The 27,676-nt window shown below is 38.6% G+C and overlaps 1 protein-coding gene across 4 annotated transcripts in view; it reads right to left on the bottom strand.

Annotated features, from left to right (window-relative positions):
- The window catches only part of LOC121959502 (poly [ADP-ribose] polymerase tankyrase-1), a 114,678-nt gene that overhangs the window by 39,822 nt on the left and 47,180 nt on the right, over nt 1–27,676 (bottom strand). For all 4 annotated transcript variants that reach the window (XM_042508835.2, XM_088070874.1, XM_088070875.1 and 1 more), the window contains 7 exons: nt 24,523–24,598; nt 8,013–8,107; nt 6,251–6,317; nt 5,823–6,009; nt 1,323–1,444; nt 1,146–1,237; nt 252–330 (listed from right to left, as the gene is read on the bottom strand). In XM_042508835.2, coding sequence (XP_042364769.1) covers nt 252–330; nt 1,146–1,237; nt 1,323–1,444; nt 5,823–6,009; nt 6,251–6,317; nt 8,013–8,107; nt 24,523–24,598 — 718 coding nt within the window. The remainder of the gene's footprint in view (nt 1–251; nt 331–1,145; nt 1,238–1,322; nt 1,445–5,822; nt 6,010–6,250; nt 6,318–8,012; nt 8,108–24,522; nt 24,599–27,676) is intronic.

Genomic DNA, 27,676 nt, shown 5'->3' with positions numbered 1-27,676 from the left:
AACTCTACATGAAAATGAGAAGGAGATAACCCCAAACAACAAAACTTAATTAATACATTTTTAATATACATTTATGTGTGGATAAGAGAAATATAAATAATATATAACATAATAATAACTTGTAAAAAGTATATATTTTAAAAGGATTAAGATGGAAGTAAATAGATAAATAAATAGACAGCTGGATGAAAATGAAGATGTGAAAGAAATGACAAATGATAAAAATGAATATAGAGAATATTGTGGTTTACCTTGGCACCATGTTTCTGTAACACCTCCATGATGTCATTATGAGCACGCTCTGCTGCCACATGGAGAGGAGTCATGAAGCTACAGAGAGGAGAAAACAGGAGGCGATAAAGGTGAATATGCAACTTCTTGTTCCTACCAAGAAATCTGCTCTTCCATGCATGGAAATAAACAAAACTTTGCACACAGTTCCAGTCCTATGCCAAAGCTCCTCAACTAACATTTTGGGCTCGCAGTCCTGATTATGGTGCTACAGCAACTGTCTAAAGTTCATCACAAATTGATTGTATGAGCAACAACTTTGCAACTTCACCAAAATATAGCCACATTTTAGCAGAAATCTTCCTACACTTGGGCCTAGCAGAAATGATGAGGTCCATTAGTCTTTTTCTAAAAAAACCTTAAAATAGTTAAACATGAGTAGTGTGTGTGTGGTAGTAGTGTGGTAAACTTCAGAACTGTAAATAAAAACCTGAATTTTGAATTCTATCCTCATATAAACTACTGCAGTCAATAGAAATAAGAGCATCTTTAAACATTAGTTTGTCACTAATGAAGCCAGGTTTTTTTTTTGTAAAAAATAAATTCCAGTCATATCTATGTTGCTCAGATGAAGTTTGACGTGTTAAATGAATTTTGAAACCTGTCTTTACATGCAACCCTGGTGATGGCTGTGAGTTCTAGCACGGGGTGATGCAAAACAAAAACATACTTAATTACTGTTCGACTTTGTTTTAAAAAGCAAAAAAATGACGCCTGTTGGCAGCTTCAGTCCAAAAGTAGTGATATCAGTCTGCAATCATCTCTGTATGTCCAATCATTGTGTTGACAGTTTGCACACAAATACTTAACTATTTTTTTCTTTGCGTATATGAAAAGATGAAAATTGCACTCACTCTTTATTCTTCTCATTTACGTTGGCGCCTTTCCTCAACAGCAGCTCCGTCACCTGTTTCCTCTTGGGGTGCGGCGATGCTACTGCACAATGCTAACATACACACACAGGCAGAAATGTGTTATCATCTCTACAGCAGTGTTGGGTGTGCAGTAGAGTGTGTGTGTGTTCATCTCACCAGTGCAGTCTCATGTGTGTGAGGATGTTTGAAGTTGATGATCTCCAGCGCCAGGGTCTTCTTAGCCTTGGCCATGTCAGCTTCGCGAGCAGCTTGGAGCAGTGAGTGGCCCTTGAACTCATCTGAACACACACAAAATGTCAACATGTCAGGAACACAGAAAACAGCCTCGGCGTCTGTGAATATTTGAGTTTATCTTGATAGGTTTCCTACAAACCTGAAAGCATCTAAACCCACAGAGGAGCATCTGGTGCCTCAACAGAATAAAAAGGCTTCAGCCAACCTGGATTTACGAGGTTCTCATCCGTCCACAACAACAGATTCACTTGCAATGACCCTGCAGCAATCCAATACCTCACAAAGATGACTTCAAAGTTTTTGCCGACGAACTAATAAGTGATGATGCAACAGTTTGTGTGCTGGAGATGGAGCGGAAACAAGTGATTATCCCCCCGAGGACTGAAAATTACAAACTATTTTGCTTGAGAAGCATTTCAGGCTGCATAAAAAAAGGAGTCTGTTCAAGTCTATCTACCAATCGAGCCATGGCATTCATGCATTTATAATCAAACACTTAAACAAATGGTTTGAGCAACACACAGAAGTCACATCTTCAAGGGAACTTGAACCAGAGATGAGTAAAAAAATAAAAAAAACAGCTGATGAATGTGGAACAGAAGCTGTCTCTGCAGTGTTTTCTTTTAAGAGAAACCCGAAGTCGTTTTTCATCCTTTGTGAGTCTACAACATTGCCGCACAAATTTCGGGGTTTGTGACCCCCTATAATGAAGAAGTGTCTACCTCTGAGCCCTAACCACACAGCTAACAGTCTGAGTGTGGACCCCAGCTATGAGTTCAACCCAAGAGATATTTCCTTTTCTGATTGTTTCGTTTGAAGGTTTTTGGAAAAGGGAAAGTCAAGTCAAATCAATTTTCAAGTCAATCTTATTTATGAAGCCCATTATCACAAATCGCAACTTGCTTCAAAGGGCTTTACAGCACACAACAATCCCTCTCTCCTTAAAATAAAACCTTTAACCCTTTAATGAGGAAAAAAAAGGAATCAGTGTTTTTTTTTCAATATTTTTTAAAGGTAAGAAATCATAAAACATAATAAGAATATGCAATTAAAACAGGTCTTATACTGACTGCCCCCCTCACATGCAGCTACTTTCATGTCTATATAAAAGCCAATTTTTAGTGCCTTAAACACGCTTAAAGCTACAGTTGGTACCTTTGATTAAAACACTTTTTTGTCACATTTGCTGAAACTGTCACAACATCCTGACATTAATACAGGAGACAGATAATCTGTGACAAAAAAATCATGTTCCTCTGCTTCCTCATCGAGCTTCTCGTGACATTTGCAGGAATCTACTGCAGTTAAACAAAAACAACTAACCAGTGCCGAGGGAGTCTCTAACGCAGTTGCAGTCACTGCTCGTGAACTACAGTCAAATTATCAAAAGCGGCAGCACTGATCAAATATTAATCGAGATTCTGTTGCTACATTGTACATGTCTCCCAAATGTTTTCAGGAACATATTTAAGTACCCTGTTAAGCTTTAAAATGAGAACTTTTGCTCTGGCCGGTGGACAGTGCTTTGTTTTGGCTCGTCAGTACACTAAAATACCTACTTCTGATCTACTACAATCGATACATCGATAAAATGATTAAATTAATCAGCAATTAATTTGATAATCTATTAATTGGCTTTGGTAATTTTTTAAGACGAGTAAGAAGTCTCTGATTTCAGCTTCTGAAGGGTTTTCTTTACTTTTCTATGACAGAAAAACTGAATATCTTTGGGTTGTGGACAAAAAAATACATTACAGGCCGTCCTCTTGGGCTTTTGGAAACTTTACTGCCAGCACCTCCAAAGCGAACTGATTAACAAATCCTGTCTCGCTTCTTTAATTTGTGCAAAAACTGAAGTGTAAAACTGACAATTTGTGGTTTTACGTGCGTGTGTGTGTGTTTGTGTGTATGTGTGTGTTACCAAGGACCTCACTGTGACAACCAGACTTGGCAAGAAGGCAAATAAGCAAAGTTCCCAAAAGTACTTATTCAAAGCTTATTATTTTCTCTGAGTCGTCTGAGCAAACTAGACTGTGATATTTTTTTCTGTATTGATTTTTTGTTGTCAACAAAAAAAACTTGCCATCCCCCATTTGTATTCAAGACAACAGGAGGCTTAATGTCAGGGCATCAAAGGTGCAATAAAACACATCCAGAGTATTTTCCAGCGTCTGTACTTGACAGATAACAATTTGTTGGAGGAAAAGACAAAGACAGGCGCAGAATTTCATCTGAACTCCTGCTGCAATCTATACCTCCAAGTAAACATAGAGACTTAGAGATATAGAGACAAACACACCCTTTAAGCTATTGTCAAATTAAGTAGAAACAAAAAGTGTACAATTTTGAAAAAAATAATAATACATAAAGTAAAATTTAGATTTATAAAACCAAAATCTTCAGTTCTGGGTTTGCATTGCATTGTTCTGAGTCTTTTCATTGCAGCTTATGTCCCACTTGATTTTTGTTTGGATCGGCCTCATTACAAAGATAAAGCAACAAGTGCAGCAGCAAGAGAGCTGATTCACTAATTAACTTTCAAAGAGTTGCAGAGACAAAGACTTATCTTGTCTGCTTTGACTCTGCAGACATAACGAAAAAGAATTTAATTATAGCACTCCTTCTGTTTAATTAACGTATCATAAATCTGCAAGATTCTCAATTAGGGAAACATATGCATCGAGTTGTTCATATTTCATGGCTGCACCAAAATAAGCTGCACGTTCCAAACACAAAACCACCAAAGAGAAGAGTAAAAACATAGTTGGGAAAGGTTCTCTGGATCTTGAGCAAACCTGAATGTACTTCAAATCAAAGTGGAACATGATGCAGTTGCTCAAAGGTATTTACATTCACAGCATAAATACAAAAGAGCCTTTCATCAGCCCTTTAAGAGTTTCTTTAGCAAAGTTTAAACTAATCGAGTTTCTGCTTGTGTAAGTTTTGCTGCTGCAGAGGAAATTAGTACCTGGCAAGTGCAAACCAGTGGAAAGTGACTACTCTTCAGCAGAAGTGATGTGGGCACAAAATCATATGTTAAGCAGCAAAGGGTAGACATTTTTTGGACGGAAGGAACTTTTTCATAGTTCTACGAACTCCCTTTTTATTATGTTCACACTGCAAAAACAAGGAACGACCGTTGTACTTGGAACATCGTTTTGCAGGACTTTTTTAGAGTCTGTACTCTATCAGCACAAGAGAAACCCTGTGTGATAAAAGTCTACGGTGATTGTTGAACATGGGAGTAAAAGCAGCACCTGCTATGGTTTTTAAAAACCTGATAGCTGTGTAAGCAACAGACAACACAAAACAAACTCAACAGCTCATAATGAAACAAAAAAGTAAAAATAACTTGGACAAATGCACAGACAGTGAGTACCAGGCTTTACGGAGCATTTATGCAACACTGGATATACAATGTGATTTTGACTCTATACCATTTTTTTCTGTACATTTTTTCTATTATACTAAACGCCAGTCTGTTTTTGTCACGTCAGCGTTTCTACTGGCAATGCAAATGCAAACTGCAATTTTAAAAAAAACCTAGAAGGAAAGTAGTTTTGGGGGAGCACCCCAGGAGACAGTTACTCTCATTAAGTCCCCAAAATTGTTCGGGCCGAAAACACCTTATGACACATAATGTCATGATGAAGAGCTCAAATTTAGTCTGTAAAAATGTAAACTGTAGGGCTACATATTTTTAATTACTGCTTATTTTGGTGATTATTTTCCTAATTAACTGGTTACTTGTTTGGTCTGTATTATTCAAATGTCTTTGTCTGACCAACACTCTAAAGCATTCAGTGTATGATCACAGAATTCTATGAAAAATAGCAAATATTCAAACTAGAGAAGGTGCAACCTGCACATCTTTTGGCATTTCTGCGTTTAGAAAAGGCTAAAAGTAAGCGTTGAAAAGGGCTAGGAGGTCTTTTATTCGGGCTGGTACAATAATTTATAAATTTATGCTTTCTTGTACACGGAGCATAATTACAAGCTAAGCAGGACTTCAGCACAAAATCATTTGAGGGGTCTTTTTTCTTAGATTTGCCATTTTGGAAGCAGAGGACCAAAAGTTAAGTTTGCTTTCTAAACAGCTTCCCAAAATGATGGACTTGTCTGCACCGTCCTGCTGTGGAGACTTCATTTTGTTCTGCTCAGCTTTCCAAGCATGTTGAACTGTTCATGTCAGACGTTAACATCTGTCTCACTTCAAACCCATTATTCCTTGTTTTCATCTGCTGAAAACAACAATTCGCTCTCTTCTGAATGCTCAAATATGATCAAATCAGCTGCTCCAATCATGACAGGTGTAAATACACCCTTCCTAAAACAACCTATTCATTAATTCAGCACTGTGACATTTTTAGCGGCGCTGTGCGCTGCAGCTGCACTTTATGCAAATTTAAGCACCACACTCACATGTGAGTCTCTCCTTCAGCTCGGGAGTGGGCGCCATGTCCACGGAGCTCTTGCTGTGGCAGTTGAGCAGGGTCGGGTCGGCTCCGTGGCTCAGCAGCAGGGAGCAGACCTCCACTCTGTTTTTGGATGCTGCTTCATGGAGTGGGGTGAACTGCCACAGATCCATGGCATTCACACACGCTCCATGCTAAAAACAAAAATAATAGGAATGGTATATGAATAAAAGAGAGGGAAGCAAAGATTAAGAGGAGGAAAGAGGAGAACAGTAAAAATTAAAAGGCATGAAACAGAAAAGCTTGCATTGCTTTGCATTTTTCTTTAAGCAAGAGTAAAGTAAAACTTGATTCTCTTGGGATTTAATTTCCATTTTTGTTATTAGCAAACAAATTATATTACTCAACAGTCAGTGCCAGCATGTGTGAGTTTACCTTTAGCAGCAGCTCTGTAACTTCATAGTGTCCATAAGAGCAGGCGTTATGTAGAGGCACCAGACCACTGCAGGAGCAAAACAAAAAACAGCATTCTTATTAACAATAAATAAACATTTGAACTAAACTCATTCTTTACTTCTCCATCACATCTTTCTTCAGTTCAGTATGCCGTAATGCTTTGAGCTTGATTTTAATTTGAATAACATTAAATCGGGCTAACAGCTAGAATTAGTTTTACATCTTCACTCGCAACCTCTTGAAACTCCCGAACCTAAAATCAAAATTAATCAAGTCTCAGTAAGTGCGTGACCTAGTTTTATTGCAAATTTATTCAGAAAGCAATTCTGATGGATGATGCAGGATACATTCGACAACATTATCATAATTGACAGCATGTTTTTGCAGTGTGAAAAATAGAACAGAGCCAAAGAAAGCCCCATGAGTTGTGTGTTCATCCGATCTTGTAGCGGAGATTCTTGATGATGGAAATCATGGTTGATCATTCCTTAAAGTGCATGTTCAATCATTTTCAACCTGGACCCTATTAACATGTATTTATGTCTAAATGACAAATGGGATAAGCGATTTTTTGATTTTTTTTTTGTCATGTTCAGATTATTATTTATAGTGTTTGTCCAAAGAAAAAAAATCAAACTGCATCAGGAAACAAGAAAATGAAAGAGGACCTCAGTAATTGGTCAATAACCCTACTTTATAAAAATGTATATTTACCTTGACTGCTGTATCTTTTTATGTCTTTTTAAAGTGTTTGTCAACATTCTGGAAAGAATCCCTACAGAGAAAGACTTTTTTTGTTAAAGTGGAGGATTCTTTTTGTTTAACCAGAAACAGTCCCTAAATCGCCATCACAAAACCCACTCAGATCCAGTAAAAGTGTAAACTCTTCAACTTTGTGCTGAGATAAGATGACTGCAGAATAAGTTTTGTAATTTTTTTTTTCCTACGGTTTGTGCCTAAGTGACTAATGGGACAAACATTTTTTTTTTTTTTAATTGGGCCAATACTGAGTGGGAGCGCTGTGGGTGGCAGCAACAAAAACAGGCTACAATGTAACCACACAAGGCATGTTAGCACTGTCAATGTACATCCATTTAAAGTGCTTGTTTTTGTCACTGACATGTTTAGATGATTGTTTTAAGTGTCTCACAACTTATGGAACTGATCCCAACAAAGACAGACCTTTTTGTCTAAGAGTAAGATCCTTTTTGTTTAACCAGAAACAGACCTAAAATCACTATTTTATAATTGCAAAACACTCTTAATTCATAATCGACAGAAACAAAACGTAACTCGGTTTGTTTTTCCCCTGGTCCAACAAGAAACAACTCTGATTTAGTTCAAATAAATCCCTAATTCACCTGCTTATTTGTCAAAATATGCTGACTCCCCAAATGCTAAAATTACTGTATTCAAATGGAGTCTGGTTGGTTTGGAGATAACAATTTCGGGGCTGTTTCTGGTCAAACAAAAGGATCTTGAATAATAATCTGAGTCTGTAAGCAGAAAAAACAAGCACTTTTAGCGGATGTAAACTGAGGGTGCACACATACCTCTGGTGGTTACACTGCAGCCATGAGTCATTTAGACACAAAAAAGGGAAAATAGGGTCCAGGCTAAAAATGCCAAGCTTACTTGCGACCAAAGAGGCCACTGAAATATTAAATATTTAGTCATTCAAAGGGTCAAAATGCTTTAAACAGCCAAAAAAATCATTTTAATTTAATTTATTTGAACGTACCCCTTGTCCTTGGCGTGAACATCTGCTCCATGTTGTAGTAACAGCTGAACTATCCTCACCCTGTTGTATCCTGCAGCCAGGTGAAGTGGAGTGGACTGCAGAGACAGGAAGAGACACAGGAAGAGACAAAGAGGGACAACGGAGCAAGAGGAGAGACAAAAAGGAGAAAGAGGAAGTAAGAGAGACAGCGGAGGGAAAAAAAGAGACAATGTTAGCCCACATGTTCGTTTTACAACACAACAGCCTGTTGTCATGATTTTGTATGATTTTGTATATCAGTCCTGCATACATAGAGTGTAATAAGGAGGTGCACATTCTGGTTCTTATCGAGCAGCCGGATGTACGACATATCTTAAGGTAAGACTTCTCAGAGAGAAACAGGCTATTCCACTGCTGAATCAGTCTACAGTTATAAAGCCCGACTATATTTCCGCCATAAAACTGATGAAAAGCTGCACTTCTGAATGCTTTTAGACGGGACTGAGATGAGATGCTCTCCATGCAGTGCTGCCTCTGTATGCTCTCAGCAAAGGCCATTCTTCTTCAAAGCTGGAGTGACACCTACACTGGTGGAGAAATGTTACGGCAGCGAGAATGTTCCTATTATTCAGTCAAATTGAACTTGTTACAGGCAAAAGTAATAGGAAACCTGGCGCCATGATATAAAAGCCATTTTAAAACACCGGATGTAGCAGAGATCAAATTGTAAATAGGATGGGATTAAATGTGCTATATGCAGCAGGCAGATCTAAGAGATCTTAGACAGTAAACACTGAGCTGACTAGAAATGGACCTTTTCACACGTCATATGGTCTCAGATCCTCTAAACTTTGTGTCTGGGTCATGCTAAGAGTCAGGCCACATTCCAGAAAAGCTGACTCACCAATTATTTGCCTTCAAAATCTACTTAAGTGATATAGCATAGTTATGTCATGATGATCTCAGGAAGGTGAAGGTGCTAAGAGGAGACCAGGTGCTTCACCCTAATCTCATGACAAAACATCTCGAGATCTAACAAACTCAAACCCCAAAAACAGTGCATCAAACTGAGCTGAGCAAGCCAGCTGTAACCAGAAGAGCAGCATCAATGTTGAAATCTCAACAAAACCGAAACAGCACCAATGTCACACAATAATAGCAGCATCCAAAAAATGACACAGTACATCGAACAGACTACAACCTGAAGTCTGACCACAAACTGTGTCTGTATTTGAGAGAGTACTGATTATGGCCTTTTCGATATTGTTCTGTTAAAAAGCTCAAAACGAGGTCATTCACAGGTCATTCATTTTGGAAGTCAGACTACAACATTATTTTATAAGGCATGATGCAAAACCTTAGCAACATCAAAAAATATATAAATTGTTTACAAAGCAGCAGTTTTCGAAGTAGTGCTTCCCTAACTTTTAGACTTTTTTTCCAAACAAAATGAAGAAAATAACCATTATCTTACTGCTGGCTGCCTATTTTGTAAATTATGCAGAATCGTTTCAAAAGGTTACACAGACTGGAGGTCTTATCAAAATGGGTATAGGTTTAACTTTGGTCAGGAAAATAGAAATTAGCTGTTGCAACTAGGGTTATAATTTTGCTCCAGGTGGCATTTCGCTCTGAGCCGATGTCCTGCTTAGTGTTGACCAGATGTCAGAGGAGATCTTGAAAAACAGATCATCTGTGGCGATCTCGGAGTTCAGCTGAGAAGCAGCAGCAGTGAGGCAGAGAGGCAGAGCTGGGTGGACAGATGGTACACTCGTATTTACAGGATGTGACAGCAGCATTTGGAAGGAGCAGGACATGGTACACAGTTAGTCATCATCCTCATTTCAAATGCGGCGTTGCTCCGTGTGTGTCTGTGTGTCTGTGTACTTGTTATTGCAAAAATTGTGGATATAAATAAAAATAAAAATAAAGGCAGATGTGTAAAGCAGTAATCAGGTCCTCAGAACATTTACATACATTAAACCTTTAGCAAACAGTGAGTCATCAGTTAGGGTTCACACACACACACACACACACACACACACGCACAAATACATGTGGTGTTGCATCACCATGATGTTGTTGCCAGGGTCAGACTGGGTTTAAGCCCCACCTCCTCAATCTGTCAACCCTTTGAGAGCAGCGGGTACATGCATATTTGTGTGTGTCCATGCGGCCATGCGTGTGTGCGTGCATGCCTGTGTGTGTGTGTGTGTGTGAGAGAGAGAGAGAGAGAGAGAGAGAGAGAGAGAGAGAGAAAGCATCACTGCCTCAGTAGGTCCCGTATTAGATTCTCCACACAGAAGCCCATTTGGATTAAAGTCATAAAAAAGCCGCTCCGTCTGAAACCTTTATTATTACCTCTGACCTCAGCAGCCACAAGCCAATAGTGCTAATAATCAAAAGCCTCACCCATTTATTATCTATCTGAGCCATAACACATCCGACATCCTTCAACTTTCCTCCACTGCAGTCTGTATTTTTCCCTAGTGCACTGAATTTATGACGCAAACATGTCTTTTCTTTCAGTATTTTATTTTTTTTTTAAAGGTCGCACAGTGCCCCCCTAGATGGTGCAGGAGCAAAAAAAAGTGTTTGTTTTTTAATGAATGCTCTTTAAAGAAAGTGCAGCCAGAGTACAGTGAGAAACATATAAAAGAGGTCCTTTAAATGTTGCTGTGCTTACAAGATTATATTTCTGCTGCGACCAATGAAACAAGTGTAGAGATGGTCAGATTAGGATCAGGTTAAGTGACTGACCAGTTAAACACAGTGATCAGTTAGATGTAGTTTGTTTTTGGTGCTCGTGTCCTTGACTGCTGGTGTTTTTACCCATAAACTGCTATGATACTTTGTTAACGCAAAGTAAAAAAACCTAGTCGACTATATTTCAAAGAGCGGCAACCAGCACTCACAGCAGCAGACTCAAAGTGAACGATGGCAATAAAAAAAAAAAAAGCACACTGTTCGTGTTTTAATCGCCTAAAAGCCTTCTGGTGGAGGTGGAGGGGAGTCAGGAGTGGAGGGGGGTATATGGGAGAAAAATGAAGCAAGCGAGCAGAGCATGTTAAAGCCAAGATGGAACATACTAATCTGTCTTTCTACTTCTCTTGGTATCATTTATCCTCTTTTAATTTATCTCTTCCTTCTCCATAGAAACACTATTTATCTGGGTGGTAGCCCCACAAAGTCTCTGCACATTACAAAATATATTAGACTTTGCTTATTTGGTCATCTAACAGCAAACACAATCAGCATAAAGCAGTATGAGAAATAACTCAAAAATGTCACACATTTAGATTTAATAAAACATTTAAAAAGATATGGGGTGAGTAATCTGCTGCTGTGTTCGTTCCGTCTTTGTGATGTTTCTGTTTTTCTTTAACCTCTCTCACAGGCTCCTCTCTCCCTCTCCGTCTTCCTATTCTCTTCACGAGCCTGTCAAGCTGTTCCCATGACAACGGTGACTGCTAGCTGTCAGCTGTTGCCATAGCAATGAGACATTATGTATCTGGGAGGATGAACGACCACATTTGGACCATTTTGTTTAATTTCATTTGCATGAGTGCGAGTGTCGCTCTGATGTTATTCCTTAAGTTTGCCCTGCAGGAACAACCAGTTTCAGTTTCTTATTGCTGCACTTGTTTCAAGGAAATAGATTATAACAAATTCTTTAAATGTGTTGATTTAATGACTTAGAATTTCTTTTTTAAGCATTAAAACAATGGAGAAATGTGGGTGAAAAAGAAGCCATCTGCATCACATTCACTACTTTCATCCCCCTTAATCACAGAGCTCTCGCCATCATGACTGACGCACTGACAGTTTGAGACTCGTGTAGAGGGAAACTTATTGTCGCCTGGGACTTGGGACAGATCATATTTTTTTGAATACTTTAAAAAGTTCAGTTTGGTTTAGTAAGGGTGTATTGACACTGTGGAAAACGAGTATTGGAATAGTTTCAAATATTCAGAATCACTATGTATCAATAAATCCACATTTTTGACAATACTAGTAAAAACTACCCAAATCATGTATTTTATCATTTTATCTGGTTATGTGGGAATTATATCTTTTTTTTTTTAAAGAATATTTTCTTGGGTTGTTTTGAAATGATAGTGCAGCTTGGCTTGATCTCTTTAGAAAAAAAAAAAAAAAAAAAAGGGAAGGATGCCCTGAGCAGCTTAACAAGATATGGCCCCTAAAGTAGCCAGAAATTAGCAAAAGGTCACAAGAAAATTACCTGAAATTTAAAAAAAAAAAAGAAGAGACAAGAAAATGATGTTAACAAAGTGCAAAAAAAAATTTTAAAAACTTTTTTTTCTGTAATATGATTTTAAATATATAATTAAAAGAACTATAAATATAGTTTTCTGGACATTTTGGGACAATATCAAATCATCTCCCAATAGTTAATTTTCAAGTCATTTTCTTGTCACCTTTTATTAATCTTTTAATGCAGTTTTTTCCCCCATGTTTTTTTTTCTTTTTTTTAAGAAATCAAACTAAATTTCTCAGGTTCCATAGGTTTAAATGCATGTCAAACGCATCTGACGCAGCATAAAATTAACTGATGTCAGTCCAGGTTCTGAAGGGTTAAGACTGGAAAGGTTAAGAGAGAGGGGGGTTAACACGAAGCAAAGGGTCATGGGTCAGAATTACACCCAGGCAAAAGCTCTAGCCTATTGGGGGTGAGGGGGGCTAAAGGTCACTCCTAAACTTAAATTTTAAATCTTAACGATATCTATCACATCATGTTGCTCAACACAGCCACAATGTGGAGCACATGGCAACATTTTGGCCAGACTTGTTTAAAAAAATATAATGCAAGCAGCTGTTATCGCTGTTACCCGGTGTTTAGCATGGAGACACTGGGTGAAAGACTGGCAGGAACAGACAGCCATGAGAGTTTTAAGCAGAGCAATTTGTCTTAAGTCACAATGTTTTATGGAGTTTTCAATCTCCAACAAGCCTTCTGATGTGCAGAATAATTAATCATAAGACATGTGGCTGCGCACTGACACCACAGGGATTCAATGATCGTAATACAAAAGAATGATGCCAGTTGGACAAAAAGTAACCAGTGGATGTGACATGTGTAATAACAGTTCACAAAATCACTCCAGTGTGATACTGCAGAGGGAAAAGATACCTGCTGCCATCAGATGGCTATTAAAAGACACCAGAAACCAGTGTAAAGCAAGGGTCTACAGTATAGTACGTGGTGCACTAGACAACACAAGTATTGATGTGTACATGTTAAATGAACCTCCCAGCACCTGCTAGCTATTACACTCATAAAAACTACAAAAAGGACCATTGTGACTTGGTTCAATCCACTTGCGAATCTTTTCCATGTCTTTTGCAAATCAGCAAATGAATCTGTCTGTTCCATATTAGACGTGATATCTGTTTCACAAAATATACTTTGGGCAATGGAAATATGGGATGACAGTCTTCAAAACATCCTTCTAATGTGTCAAAACTAAACTTAAACAATCCACTGGATTGTTGCCAAGGGCTGAATTTCCTAATTCTTAATGATGTCCTCAGATTCCGTGCTTGTACAAACTCATTGAGACAATCCTCACATATTTATAACAACAAAACAAATTTGAAATGAGGCATTTCACTGAGATTTCTGTCTAAGTCTCTCTTGTAAAGACATCTTGGATCCAGTGCACATAGTCATATTGATGACAAATTTAAAAAGCTTTTGTCATTGTGCAATGATCTAGGCGATTTGACAAAGAGGTAAAATTACACTTAAATGTGTAATAACTATGAGTAATGGTCAATTAAACATTTGCTAAAGGCATTTAAACAAAGTTTTCCGTCTGAATTTGTTATCTTACAAATTTCATATTTCATATTGTAAATGCACATCAGTTCCATGTATCGGTTATTGGTCTTCAATCAGTATTGGTTTTGTCCCTGAAAAACAATACTGGTCAACCACTATAATCTATTGAGAGGCTGGTATATTTTGTAGTCCACCAGCTACAGTCACAGGTGGACAAAAAATGTATTTTCCAACCCTGAGTTAACAATAAACTTCAAATTGGAATTAAAGGTGGAACATCTCTATAATTTATGCTGGACTGTTTGAGCTGCCTCAGTCAGTACTCAGGTCAGGGCTGCACATTGGCTGCTGGACGTGCTAACAAGATGAGTGGTGTCAGATGACTGGATCAATAAACATATTAACAAATCTGTGTGTTATTCCTCTGACTGGCACACTCACACACACACACACACTCTGTCTATAAGGCGCTGACAGCTCAGCCCAGCCAAGAGCTTGGAAGATAAATAACCGACAGCTAGTCCTCTCATCTTCTGCTCTCCACACAGAAACACACACACACACACACACACACACACACACACTTATATCTCAGCCATCACCTGTCTATCTGCTCTGCCTCTCGGCTAAATACACCGACTTTTCTGAGGAGCTGACGGCTCCACAGAAAGTTTAAAGCTCAGCAGCTCAGAAAGTTACTTTGGGAAAACACTCCTCGAAAGCAGCAGAAAGTGACTTTTTCACTTCCAATCTCAGACAGACATGCCAGGTGTAGATATTTTTCAGGTGTATGCAGTCAGGTGCCATTCAGTTTAAAAAAAAAAAAAAATCAATATCATATCACAAAAGCATCATTTATAGGTTCTTACAGGAGGAATGAACAGTTCAGTGTTATTATATTTGGGGACCACACTGATGGTTACTTTCCAGGTAATTATTTTAGCCAATCAGCAACTGTTTATTACATTAGCATGTTTCTATGTGGTGCACATTTTAAGGTTCATTCTAGTATTTAAGGTATCCGTTAGAACATGTTTACATAATTTAATGATCAAAAACACTTTATTTTCTTCATACTGTCTGTGCTGAAAGACCTGTATTCACCCTCTGTCTCAGAGGGCTCCATGTCAGCGCCCCTCCCCTCCCAAAAAAGCCCAATCTACTGTGATTGGTCAGCGTTTCTGGGTCTTGCGTATCTTGGCATCTCCACACCAGGAAATTGCCAGGCTTTGAACTCAATTTTTGTAGTGGCCAAACAGTGATATTACAACTTCCTGGTCTGTAAAGCTTTGCCATTGGTCCCAAAAAGATTTTTTTTCCATAGCCTTTGAAAGAGTCGTTTGTGAATCAGTGAATGCATTTTCTTTGTGTCACAATCCCTGCAAAATTACGCGTTCACTTGGATATGCTGGTCCAACAACTTTTCAAAAGTCTAGAAGAGCCATGTGATCAAATTATTTTATGCCCATTCAAGTTAGCAGACCACTAAAGGGGAAACAGCCAGTTGAGCCGGCAGGAGTCTCGTTTTTTGGCTTCATGTCCCACTGAGCAACTTTCATAGGAATGAATGGGGCCCTGCCTACAATGCTGTATCCCTTTCTCTTTATTCATCCATGCTCTGTACTCTCATTGCAGGCAGCAAATGACTATAACAGAGAATAGGTAATATCAATCATGAAAAATACCCAGTAAAAGCCCCTGAACCAGTAGGAATATGATCTGAAATCACATTTAGAACAAGATGGAAAATACGCATTTTCTTGACGTTAGCATGTAGCTACATGTAGCAGTGTAGGCTACGTAACGTTAACACTTGCATTAGTGTGTCTTTAGCAGATGACCATAAAGAAATCAGTCACAGTCTGATGTCATCTTGTAGCCAAAGGAGAATCAAAATGTTGGAAACAGTAATAAGATCAGTCTGAAGCCTTAAGTTTTTGGAGTTAGGGGTTACTTTTACATAAGTTTACCTCAGTATTTGAAACAGAGAATATGAGGGAAAGCTTAAGGTCCCCTTTTAACTGTAGTTGATGTTTTACAACAATTTAAATTCATTGTAATTCCGCACTTAATATAACAGTTTTCAGTTTAGGAAACAAAAATTGTGACAGCTGATTCTTCCTGATAAACTACCTTTTCGCCAACGAGCTGCAGCCGCATACATCTCCCTGAGACAAGTATCCATGGGCTTGCATGAAAGCAAGAGGTTAAATTTGTCAGTGACAAAAGTTTATTAAAACTTCTCCTCACCCTATTTGTCATCTGTCACCTGAACAGTTAACAAATGCCTCTGGATATTTCTATTATTTGTTTCAAAAGGAGCAGAACTCTAATATCTCTCTCCGACGGGACATCAGGTTCCATTTAAGTGCAAACCAACACTGCTGTGAAAAAATCATTGATCATTCCTACGACCTTGTGTTTTGTTCCTCTGGATTTGTAAACATGAGCGAACTTCCGCCAAGACAAGAGCCACGACGGCCTTGACTCTGATCTGAGGGAGAGTTCCCAGGCATGCTGTCACATTTTTCAATACGGAGATGTCAGCAGTGAAATAAAACAAAAAAAGCCTCATTCAACTGTACAGTAGAAGCTCAGGAATCTTGTATCGCCAAGATTGCTCAGAAGCTTTCCTTATAAGACACAAAACCGACAAAACGTAGCAAAAGGTTGTTTAACAGTCAAAATACAGCTGAATACATAAATACTACTATTACTTAAATGGATAGTTCACAATCAAAAATACCTTTTTTCCTCTTACCTGTAGTGCTTTTTATCAGTGTAGATTGTTTTGGTGTGAGATGCAGTGTTCAGCTTCATCTGAAAAACTCAACAACAACATCTCTTTCCAGAAAGCATGACCTGGTCAAGATAATGCACAGACTTTGTTATGAGCAGTTGCTTGTAGGAACTATTTTCCTCCCAATCGCAAACCGAATCATCGCGTAAAGGGAAGCTTGCCTGCATCTACTGCTAGGTCACCTAGCACCAATGAACTCAGTATTTATTTATGCATTTATTTATTTATTTATTTATTTATTTGGGGATGAAATCTCTCATTAAATGATTGGAGTGGAAAAAGAGGCACAAAGCTGGATATTTTTTCCTTAAAATTTCAGTGAATACATTTACAATACAATTTACAACAAATGTCAGTTAATTAAATGTATTAAAACTTATATAAAGACTATTCTACTCTTTATTTATCTCTCACTAGCTTATTAGTGTAGTTGACATTTTAAATTGCTTTATTTGATGTTTTGTCTTTTTGTCTTGTTTTGTTTTTCAGACTGCCCTTTTTTATGTCTTACTTCTAAAACAGAAAAACAACAATATTTTTTATTTTCAAAAAGACATGTTAAACTGAAATATAACAATAAGGCTGTCAACATAACCACAGTATTGCTGCGGATGGCAAGCAACTGCTACATCCATGATGTTCATGTTTTATTTTCATTTTTGTCATAGGAGTGCTGCATATTTACATCGTACTCTAAATGCTAGCAGCGTGATGAGGCGTTTTTTTCTGAACTGAGTGCTATATTTTTGCCATGTATTTTTTTCTGGTTGCAGAGAGTCAAAAAATATTCAACTTTGGGTGAAACACTGCAGCCGCTCATCACTGTCACTTTTTACCCTGCCGTTCAATCATAGCGAGTGAGGGGCCACAAAAGCTGGCCGGTCTTATAAAACTGTGCCATCTTGGTCATTTAAGAAGGAACAATATATCTAATATCAGCCTAAACATAAAGCAGATTAATACAGCACCAAAATCAGGACAAATTAAGTACTTTGCAGCAAAAAACAATATATTGGTGGTAATACGCATATCGCACTGTTGAGTCACCCTTAATCACCAGAGGGAAAATTCCTTCACCGCAACAACCCCAATAACATGGTCCTAAAATAGCATAAAATATTGTAGGGCCTCCTCCTTTCTCAGAGTCGAATATCCACTTTATTCTATTCCTGAAAAGTTCACTTTTGGAGGTACATGCTTTCCACCAGACAGAGATGATAAACACTGTCAGTCACTGTGCTCTCAGAAGAATAAGCTCCCATAATCAACATTTAAACAAGACTTCAATGAAAGTCTTTTCTCTTCCTTCCTCTCTCTGTCTTTGAATCAGAATCTTGCTCTTCAGTTGTCTGCGTCTTTGATGTTCGTGCCAGCTAGGACGCGAGTGGGTGCGATGATTCTCACTGGTGAGATATAGATCCAAAATTCACAATATTCACAAACACACACACACACACACACACATTCACAACAGACAGAGCTCAACAGAGTCCAAAACATGAAAAATATTCCCTGAAAAACAGAATTTTCAGAACCAATACCGACAGTCAATCAGTAAGCCGGAGGTGCTGACAGCAGCGGAGAAAATAAGGAGGAAAACTGAACATTAAGAAAGAGGGAAAAACAAATGACACTATGTGGCCCGTGCGTGCGTGTGTATGACTATGTGCAATGGGTAGTCAGAAAGCACAGACATTTATTCCTGAGGCAGAAAGACAGTGTGTGTGTGTGTGTGTGTGTGTGTGTGTGTGTGTGTGTGTGTGTGTGTGTGTGTGTGTGTGTGTGTGTGTGTGTGGGAGTAAGCAGTAGGTTTCAATAGAGGCAGCTTGATAACGCTCTCCACTCAGCTGTGTTAATAATATCCCACTCTGATGGGCCCTCAATCATCCTAGTGTGCGTGCACACACACACGCACGCACACACACACACACACACACACACACACACACACACACACACACACACTGCTGTTACACTGCTGCTGTCTATATACCATCGAGCAGTGCGATAAGAACAAAAACCTCTCAGTAGAATTATAGCTATGGAAGAACAGTTTTCCAGAAACAAGCTCAACACATCACACTACATGGTTAAAAGTATGCCCACTACCAAAGATTATGCCGATATGTTATTGTCGAACATCTTGTTCCAGAAAAATGGGCATTAATATGCTACCATAACAGCCTCCACTTCACTACAAATTCTTTCTCACCAAACTGGGAGAACGATTTGTTAATGGACCTGGCTCTGTGCACGAGGGCCCCAAACACTGTTGTCAAAAATATCACGGTCTGCTTTAGCAGAGAGTTCCCTTAACAGGAGCAAAGGGGCCAAGCTCAAAGCAAACTGGTTCCAAACCAAAACAGCAGAAGTGTTCAGGGATGTCCACATACTTTCTTTCCATCTTGTTTGCTCTCCCTGTTTTCTCATGTGTGCCTGCCGCTGTGTACAAGCAGAGCTTTTTAATTCAACCAATTCAACCAAGAGGCATTTGCAATCAACATTTATGCTTCAGATCTGTGTGTGTGTGTGTGTGTGTGTGTGTGTGTGTGTGTGTGTGTGTGGTTGAAGAGTGGAGACGGAGAGCCTGTGCCACTCCTAATTAAAATGAAACAGAGAAGAAGGGGTGGGGAAAGACAGACAGAGAGACAGACAGAGAGGGAGAGGTAGGGAGAGAGAGAGAGATAAAGTGTCTCTTGTTTAATTTTAAGGGAAGCATTATTATTATCAGTCATTAAGATTCTGCCACACTCTGTTTTGTCCATGATTTTCATTACTGTCCTTGCATTTCATTTGCAAAATCTTGCTTTCATTCTCTGTCACACTCGAAATCATTTATATAAAGTGCTGCAGGGATGACGGTTTTTAGGCCGACCCGGAAGTTGTTATCTTTCTGGTTACCTCAAAATCCACCCCCCAAAAAAACCTTTGGTATTTTTTGTGGTAAAGAAAGTTTCTGTTACTTAAAAATTTTGTTCAGCAAGATAATCTTTAACTACTTCTAACGTCATTTTAAGTCCACTCTAATGCATTGGCATGTCAACGTACCCGTGTTGTATTATATAATAATTCTCATCAAAGTCCAGTGTCTTTATCACAAGAAATTGTCTAGATTGCCTCTTACTGTGTATTAAATTGTTTTCTATTGTCATTTAAACTTGTTTTGAACTTATACTATAAAATATACCATATTGCATTATACTTTAATCAGGCATTTAAATTAATAATATAGTGAAGTAAAGTGATTTTTATTTAAACTATACCTTCAAAAAAAGGTCAAAAGAAGTCTGAAATGGATCTAAATAAAAGTTGTTAATGTCACACTCAAATATTTGTCAGCAGGATGAATTCCATTAGTGGATTTAGTCAAAGGACAAAGAATGATAAGTGGGAATGTTTCTGTTGTCGCTCACATTCAGCTCATATCTAAAGCTATTACACAGAATCCACTCAATAATTTCTGTTAGCAATGGGAATGTAAATCCCCATATCCCCATAAAATTACCCCGAGACCATAACGAGGGTAAAACTCCAGTGGCATGAAAATATATTCCATCTACTGTGCATGACTGCTTTCAGCTTGAGCAATTAAAGAGTATTACAAACACAGACTGTGCAGGAGAGGTCATTTAAGAATATGTCTGAGCACAGTTTTTATTGGTCGCTCTGTTGGTTGCATTCATCCACTTATGAACCCTTAAATTTCAATGATCTCTTGTGCTTGTCCCCTCCATCTCTAAAGAATTTCAAATTACATGGTTTTCCCTCGGGGTATCACATCTCCGGCAGGACACCTGCACAGATAACAGCCAGAGGAGACGTTGTTCTCGCACAATTATGGGTACGATGGTGATATGATGGATACGAGCTGCAGCTGAGCATCATCAACAACACTGAAGTACCCATAATTATATGAAAGGGCCTCCTCAAGGCTGTTAAAGCATTTATATGAGAGTTACCAAGAGTACAGAGTAAAAGGCTTCCTTTGGCTCCCTGCTCATCTAAGTAGTTGTCATAGCAACCAATAAAATATAGTGGACTGTGCTTTAGCGACCAATAAATCATAGCAATCTATGTTTTCTGAAAATTGTGTCTGACCAATCAAATTTCTTTCCCTGAAATGATTTCTCCATAATAGGTTGCCTTTACAAACCCAATGCTTATCTGCTATTACGTCGATGGAACAAGTCGACCCATAATGCAGCGGTAGTTTTTGAGTTTTTAAGTTTCTGTTTCACATAGGGCTGGACAATATGGCAAAAAACATGATCACAATACTTTTTTTCACTCAATATCAACATTTTTCACAATATATCATATAATAATGCTGCCAGTTTGTAGAGTATCCTGATAAAGAGGGAATCCTGAAGGAACCAAAGGGGTAAACTTTAGAATATAGTTCATTTAAAATATAAAATAGAACAGTATATGCATTTTACTTTGCAAACATGGCTTGGTTTACAAAAAAGGCATCATCAGGTGTGCAAAAGCTGCACTGTTTGTTTCATTGAGAAAATGTGCTAAGCCTGCCGGTGTGACATTAATGTTCCATCTTTACTTGACATTATAATTTTACAGACAATATAAGCAACACTGTTGTTATCTTTCTTTGTGAGATGAAGCTATGCTTTGGACCTTCTTGTGGCAAGTCTCCAGCAGCATAGACGCGAGTTAGACATCATTGTTTTGCAATGTGCAAAGGTGAGACAAGCATGCTGGCATCGATAAAAGAAACGGATAAGCTTGGACGCATAAAATTGAAGTTCCATTTCTAATATTAAAGTGGTTTTGAACTGGAATCAGTTCTCGGTTCCCATCTCTTATAATGAGTACCTTGGATTGTGACATATGAAAAATTATTGTGTGGTCACTGTAAGGGTAACTTTAAGGTGATCAAGCTGGCGGTCTTTCAGAATTCATAGAAACTTAGTTGCGATTTGTTTCCCATTTTAGATGGCACTGAATCACGGCATATGTTGCAGACTGTGTTAATCTGCCCTTTGTTGCTTTTGACATCATATAATTGACAAGGTTTTACCTTTTTCGTCAACATGTTCTCAACTTTGGTGGATAACGCACATTCAATTTCAGCACTTTTGCATGTCTGTGAAAACAAGGCGGGTGTGGGTTAAGAGGAGGCAGCAGGTTACTGAGTGGCCGAAGACATCACATTTCTGTTTGTGTTCTGCTTTTTCAACATGTGTTTGATAAATCAATCATACTCTCTCCTTTTGGTTGCACTTATGAATAATGAGCATTGGCATTGTTGACTCCAGTAAAAATACATCCGAAAGTCTGTTTTGTTCCCTCCACTGTGGGCTCTGTGCTAGAGTTACACTGCTGTGTGTGTCTACAAACAGGCAGCAACACGGCAGAAGTAGAAAGAAGATTCAGCAGATTGACTGGCTGTTGCTACAATACTCCTGTAAGGCTGCTAGATCTTTCCATATCGAGTAATAATTTCTACAGCTTATCATCATTATCGACATAAATTTTTATCATGATCCCCTATCAAGATTGTTTTATCATCCAGCCCTAGTTTCACATGATCACCTAAATGTTTCAGATGTTTCTCTACACTGACAAGAATAATAGTTTACAGTTAAACCCCATGAGTCACCCTCAAGAACTCATGAGGGATCTCAAACCTGTTTTGCCAATTGCCACAGCCAATTCAATATCACTCAGCTCTCAAGGAAAAAAACAGGTCAGCAGCAGTCTTTACCACTGTCAGGTTGAAAAACAGTGATATGGCGGACTACAGGGAGTACTACTAAAGCAAGAAAACACAAAACTAGAGAGTATTCTGTTTTTTCTTCTACTTATTCATCCAAGGGACTAATTAGTCATGAGCCAGACGTACCGCTGCAACCTAGCAGAGCTCAACCTGAGGCTTAGGACTCCCTCAGGACGCATGAGCGGATGCTGTGGTCACAAAATCATTTCTATTAAGAAAACAGGATGTAATACAGCACTTTCCTCTGTTGGCCAGTGTGCTTTGGTGTTACCTGGCGTTTCATTCAGCGTGTCCAGCATTTTTTCAAGCCCTAAAGCCTCACTCTACGCTCTGCAATCAAACAACAGTATAATTAACTCCCAAGTGTGACATTAGCTGACTGATAAACTCTGGTCACATTTTTGGTACTTGTGAAGCAAGCAAAACCTACACCTAATTACAAATAGATTATGCACTCTAAATATAACACAAAGGTGATGAGTACAAGAGACTCAGGGAAACTGTAAACTGTGCTCATAGTTCACTTTTTAGTTACAAGTAGTTATGACGAAGAGTTTTGTTTGAGTGTTAATGATGCTTAGGTAGGGGACAATGCCCGCCATTATCAGTTATTAATGGATGACGAGGAGGTGTGAAACATCCTCTCCATCAGTTCCTGATAATGGACAACTCAGACAGTGCAAAGGGCAATATACCACTTAAACTACCGTCATGTTGCAAAGAAAAAAAACTTAAGACAATTTGTTTTTATTTTGATGTTTTGCAATCAAAATGTAAAGTTTTTTACAAGCCATGACTCAGTACCCCATAAGACCTGTGGATTTGTCTAATACCTGGAACAATTATTACCACATCCTTATGCAATTGAAAGAATTGAAATTATTCACACCTTCAGTAAATGGGACCACCATATGACTCAGTAACAGAGGATATTTCTCATACGCACAACTCATAGAACCCTTTGTCTCTCGGGTTTCCCACACATTCAATAAGGACGCTTCACACACATCTTCGTCCAGCTGCAGAGAAGATCTAAACAATCAGCACAGTTTCAAGGTGGACACCCAAAATTAGTGTCACCAATTCAGTATCAGACCAAATGTCTCTCCTTCTGTTCTGGAGTTATGACACAAGTTTTTTCAGAATTAGTGTATGGATTCTTGAGTTATGGCCAAAAAAAATGTTCACATGGTCACAGTGGCCTTAACTTTTGAATTTTTAAGACCAAAATCTAACCAGATCATCATTAAGTCCAAATAGATGTTTATGCCAAATCTAAAAAAATCCATCAAGGAGTTGTTGTAATATGAAGATAATGCCTCAGACCACGGCTAACTCCAGCACAGAGAAATCAAGAACAGATCATCATTCTATTCTTTTTTTTTTGTATCACAGCATATGAGAAACTGTCTTTTCGGGTCAGTGTGCATCACATGACCTGCGATTCAGTTTGCAGCCACTACACCTACATTGCTCCACAGCCCAGGGCTACTGTTTGATGAATTTGGCTCAAGATGAAGCTGGGTGGGCAGCTGCTTATCTTCATTACGTATGTAAGAGGTTCAGGTTCACAGACATTTCAGTTTCAATAAGTTCTTGGCCAAAATAATTCACTGAATCTGTAAAAAATAAATAAATAAATAAAATACAAACTAAAGGAAAGCATTTCTTCAACCAACTTCTGACCTCGACTTAAAACTTGCAAGGCAAAGTGAAGGCCTCAGTACAGCCGAAAGTGCATTTCTGTGCTTCTTAAAATATAAAGGCTAGACACAATTCTCTGTGCTGGACTTCTTCAACTCTGAAGCAGCTGCAGCTACTCTCACTTCAAAACTAACCACAATAACAGCCAAATACAAACTGACTAAATCAACTGAAAAAGCAGCTCAACAAACACCTAAAATTTACTATTTTTCAGTTTGCTGTCATTTTTTTTTGTATCAAGGACAGTACAAGAGCTGCCCCTGACAGTGCTCAGCGTGTTGCTATGCGCTGTTATTATTCAGCATGAGTGCTAATTTATTCACTGAAGGGTTTGAGTCTCCATCTATTCATTTTAATGACTAAAAACCAAAAAAACAACCTTTGAGCACCAGTTGGTTTTGTCACCTTTCCTGAGGTGCAGCAAGTGCAAGTGATGAGCTTGTTACAGTGCGTGTGTGTGATTTTTGCGTGCACGATTTGCTCTTACCTTGCGGCCGTCGCTCGCATGGCAGTTGACGTTGAGCGGAGTGAGCAAGGCCATTAGCTTCTCCTCGTTTCCACTCCTGCAAATGCACACAAACACACCCATTAGACAGAAAACAACATGGAGGATTAGCACTGTTCCTCAGCAGGAGAGAGTGTGGGGGAGAAAATGAGGGAGAGTGAGATAAGAAAAAAGAATTTCATCTGCAGAGACGGACTGACATGAAGGAATGTTTGGAGGGTGGATCGAAGGGTGTGTGTATGTGTTTTCTTGTAAACCTGAAGGCAACAAGCAAAAAAAAAGTGTTAGAGAAAACCATCTATCCTAGCTGCAGTGGTTGTGGTTTATATTGTTGATGTGTGTTTCCTGGATCCTAGGCTCGCTGCCCTGGCATTGGGTGACCACCGGGAAAGTGTTGCCAAGGCAGTGGCCAATCCAACCATCATCCCGGTGACAGCCGTAAAGGAAGAAGCTGTCACACAGAGAGAGAAGGATTATTCTTCTATTCTCCTATGCTCCCCTCCTCTCCCTCTCTCCTTTTACTTTTGTTTTTCAGTTGGGCCTCTCCTTCCTTCTCTTTGTTTCTGTATCTTTCACTCTCTGACCAAAAAAAAAGACATTCACATCCTCCCCATCTCTCATCTCACTCTTCCTGTTTTTCTCCAGCGACCATTATCTGCTACCCTTTAACCCTCTCACTCTCTTCTCATCTAAGCTATCCACCTTTACCCTACGCCCTCGTTTTTCTTCTTTTCCACCTTTGCTTCCACTGCTGAGCATCTTCTTTTTAGTTCTCTCACTCTTTTTTTACTCTGCTCAACAAGCAGCCTCCTACTGCTGGTACTCAAACACAAGGGAGCCTTCATTTTGATGCAAACAACATCTTGAGGATTTAATGAGGACAAAGGACATGGTGTTGCATTGTGTGTGAGCTTGTCTGTTTAATAGACATATGAACAGCACAACTCAGCAGATAGCTGATAAATAATATAAATCAAGTCAAAAGACAGAACTAAAGGAATATTTTGCAGGGTTCAACACATATCCATGTGTTTGTAGCAGCCTGCCACGATATCAACATCTGGCACTACATATTGGTTTTCTATTTTTGGAACTGGACCATTCATTAGATGTGCTGTTGGAATACATATACCGTTTACTAATTCATTGCAACACACCGTCAGCGTGCAGAGCGTACTCTGGGCACAGACAGAGCAGCGGAACGCCACACACAGTAAAAGTGAAACTTAACCGTTCATTGCGCTGATTCTAAAAATGTGTTCTCACTGGCCTCTACAGAGGCTGCTCCTCTCATCCATCGATACGATCCGATCATCTCTGATCGGTCTGACTGATCAATTATTACCCCCTCTGATCAAACTTCACAAACTGCTGCTGAGAAAAATGATCTCATGAAGAGCTCCTCTTGCGCTGCACTCATGGATCCGCCATAACCCACAAAACACAGAAAGAATTAAGAATCATACAAAGGAAACAAGAAAAAAAACTTCAACATAAACATCTACTCCCCTGGCCTGCCCCACCCCTGCATCACCTATGACCACAGATGGAGTGCGGTTACATGTACATGAATGACCGGTTTATGAGGCTAATTTCGGTTATGATCATATTTGGGATAAGGTGTTTACATGAGAACAGAGAAATTGGGTTATTCATATTCCCTGTATATATTCCAGTTTCTTTATGAGTACTCCAGTTAGCATTTTTTTGGGTTTCTCATAAACGGAATATGATGTTTACATGCTCAAACACATAAACAGGATACTCCGAAAACCTTATCATAAACGGGTCATTCATGTCCATGTAAACGCACTTAAAGACTCTATGTAAGAAACACTGTTGTAGGAAATTTGTTTATTTACTTTCTTTGTAAAAAAATATATATTTTAATACCACTCTAATGTCTGTAGCAGATTATTACCAGACAGAGCCAGGCTAGATGTTTTCAGACTTTTTGTTGAGCTAGCATTTCTCAACAGGGCGGGTGCCACCCCCTGAGGGGGTTTCAGATAACGTCAAGCAGTCCTAGAGGCAATATTTTGAAAAGCAGGTGTTGCGGTGTTCTTGGAAGGCGTTTATATATGTCTTTTTTTAATTCCAGTTTACTCCTGCATGCACATTTTTACAATTTCATTATTAGACTTGCTTGTACCACCATCATCTGAAGCTTTTTTTCAACAAGGCTTTTCCTGCCAAAGGCCGGGCTTTTTCTCTGAAGAAGACAGAGCTAAGCAATAATGTAATACACACCAGATTATAGCACAGGACTTTTTTCTAAAAAAAAAAAAAAAAAGATTTTATTCTCAATTTATGTGGGAGTGCTTTGAATGTGCAAAAACTTTTGAACATGGAATTCAACATGAATCTTATGGAGAGAAATATAAGCTGAAGTCCAGTAGTTTATAAATTAATTAAAATTAGTTAATGTGCCGTTGACATTATTTAGTACCACAAACCTTTCTTAATCAAAGAGACACAAAGGAAGATGGAAAAGTAAAATGTTCCTACAGGTGTGTTGACACAGCCAAGATAACATTAAATTAAAAAGGTGATCGACAGAAGAACAAATATTTAAAAGCAGTTCAGTGTCTGAGAGCCTTCCTGCACTATATTATATTTTAAGCACCTTTCAGACCTAAACTTTGTGTTTTCCTTTACATAGATTAAGAGATTTGTGCCATAAATTGGGGCATCAAAATTTACCAGAATGCAGAAAATGACACATTTAAAGCTCAAATTTTCCTATAAGATGCCTCTTGCTTGTCACAGGCGCCAAATTATTGCTTTCTGATTGGCTGACCTTGTAAAAGTCTGAATGTCAAATTTCTAACTACTGCATTCAGCATGCATAATATGTTTTTTTCTTTTTTATTGCTCCCTGAGAAACTGATAATGATATTCTAACTGTTCAGTTTAATCAAATCTGTTATTTAGCATTCAGTAGCATGCTTTTTAAATAATGTGACACAGAATAATAATCAATATTAATATTCAGGAAAGACTATCAGCTAACATTTTAATTGATGGGGGGCGGTAGGAGACTGGGTAATTGAAAAGGGGCACTGGCCCAAAAAAGGTTGAGAAATACTGTGCTGATCAAAGTTAACCATCTGCAAGGACCAGCTTTTGGTGCCAA

Source organism: Plectropomus leopardus, chromosome 20, assembly GCF_026936395.1.
Source record: "Plectropomus leopardus strain MGB_pleo_1.0 chromosome 20, ASM2693639v1, whole genome shotgun sequence".
NCBI lineage: Eukaryota > Metazoa > Chordata > Actinopteri > Perciformes > Serranidae > Plectropomus > Plectropomus leopardus.
Note: the sequence above shows the minus strand (reverse complement) of the source record. Positions and strands in the feature narration are given on the sequence as shown.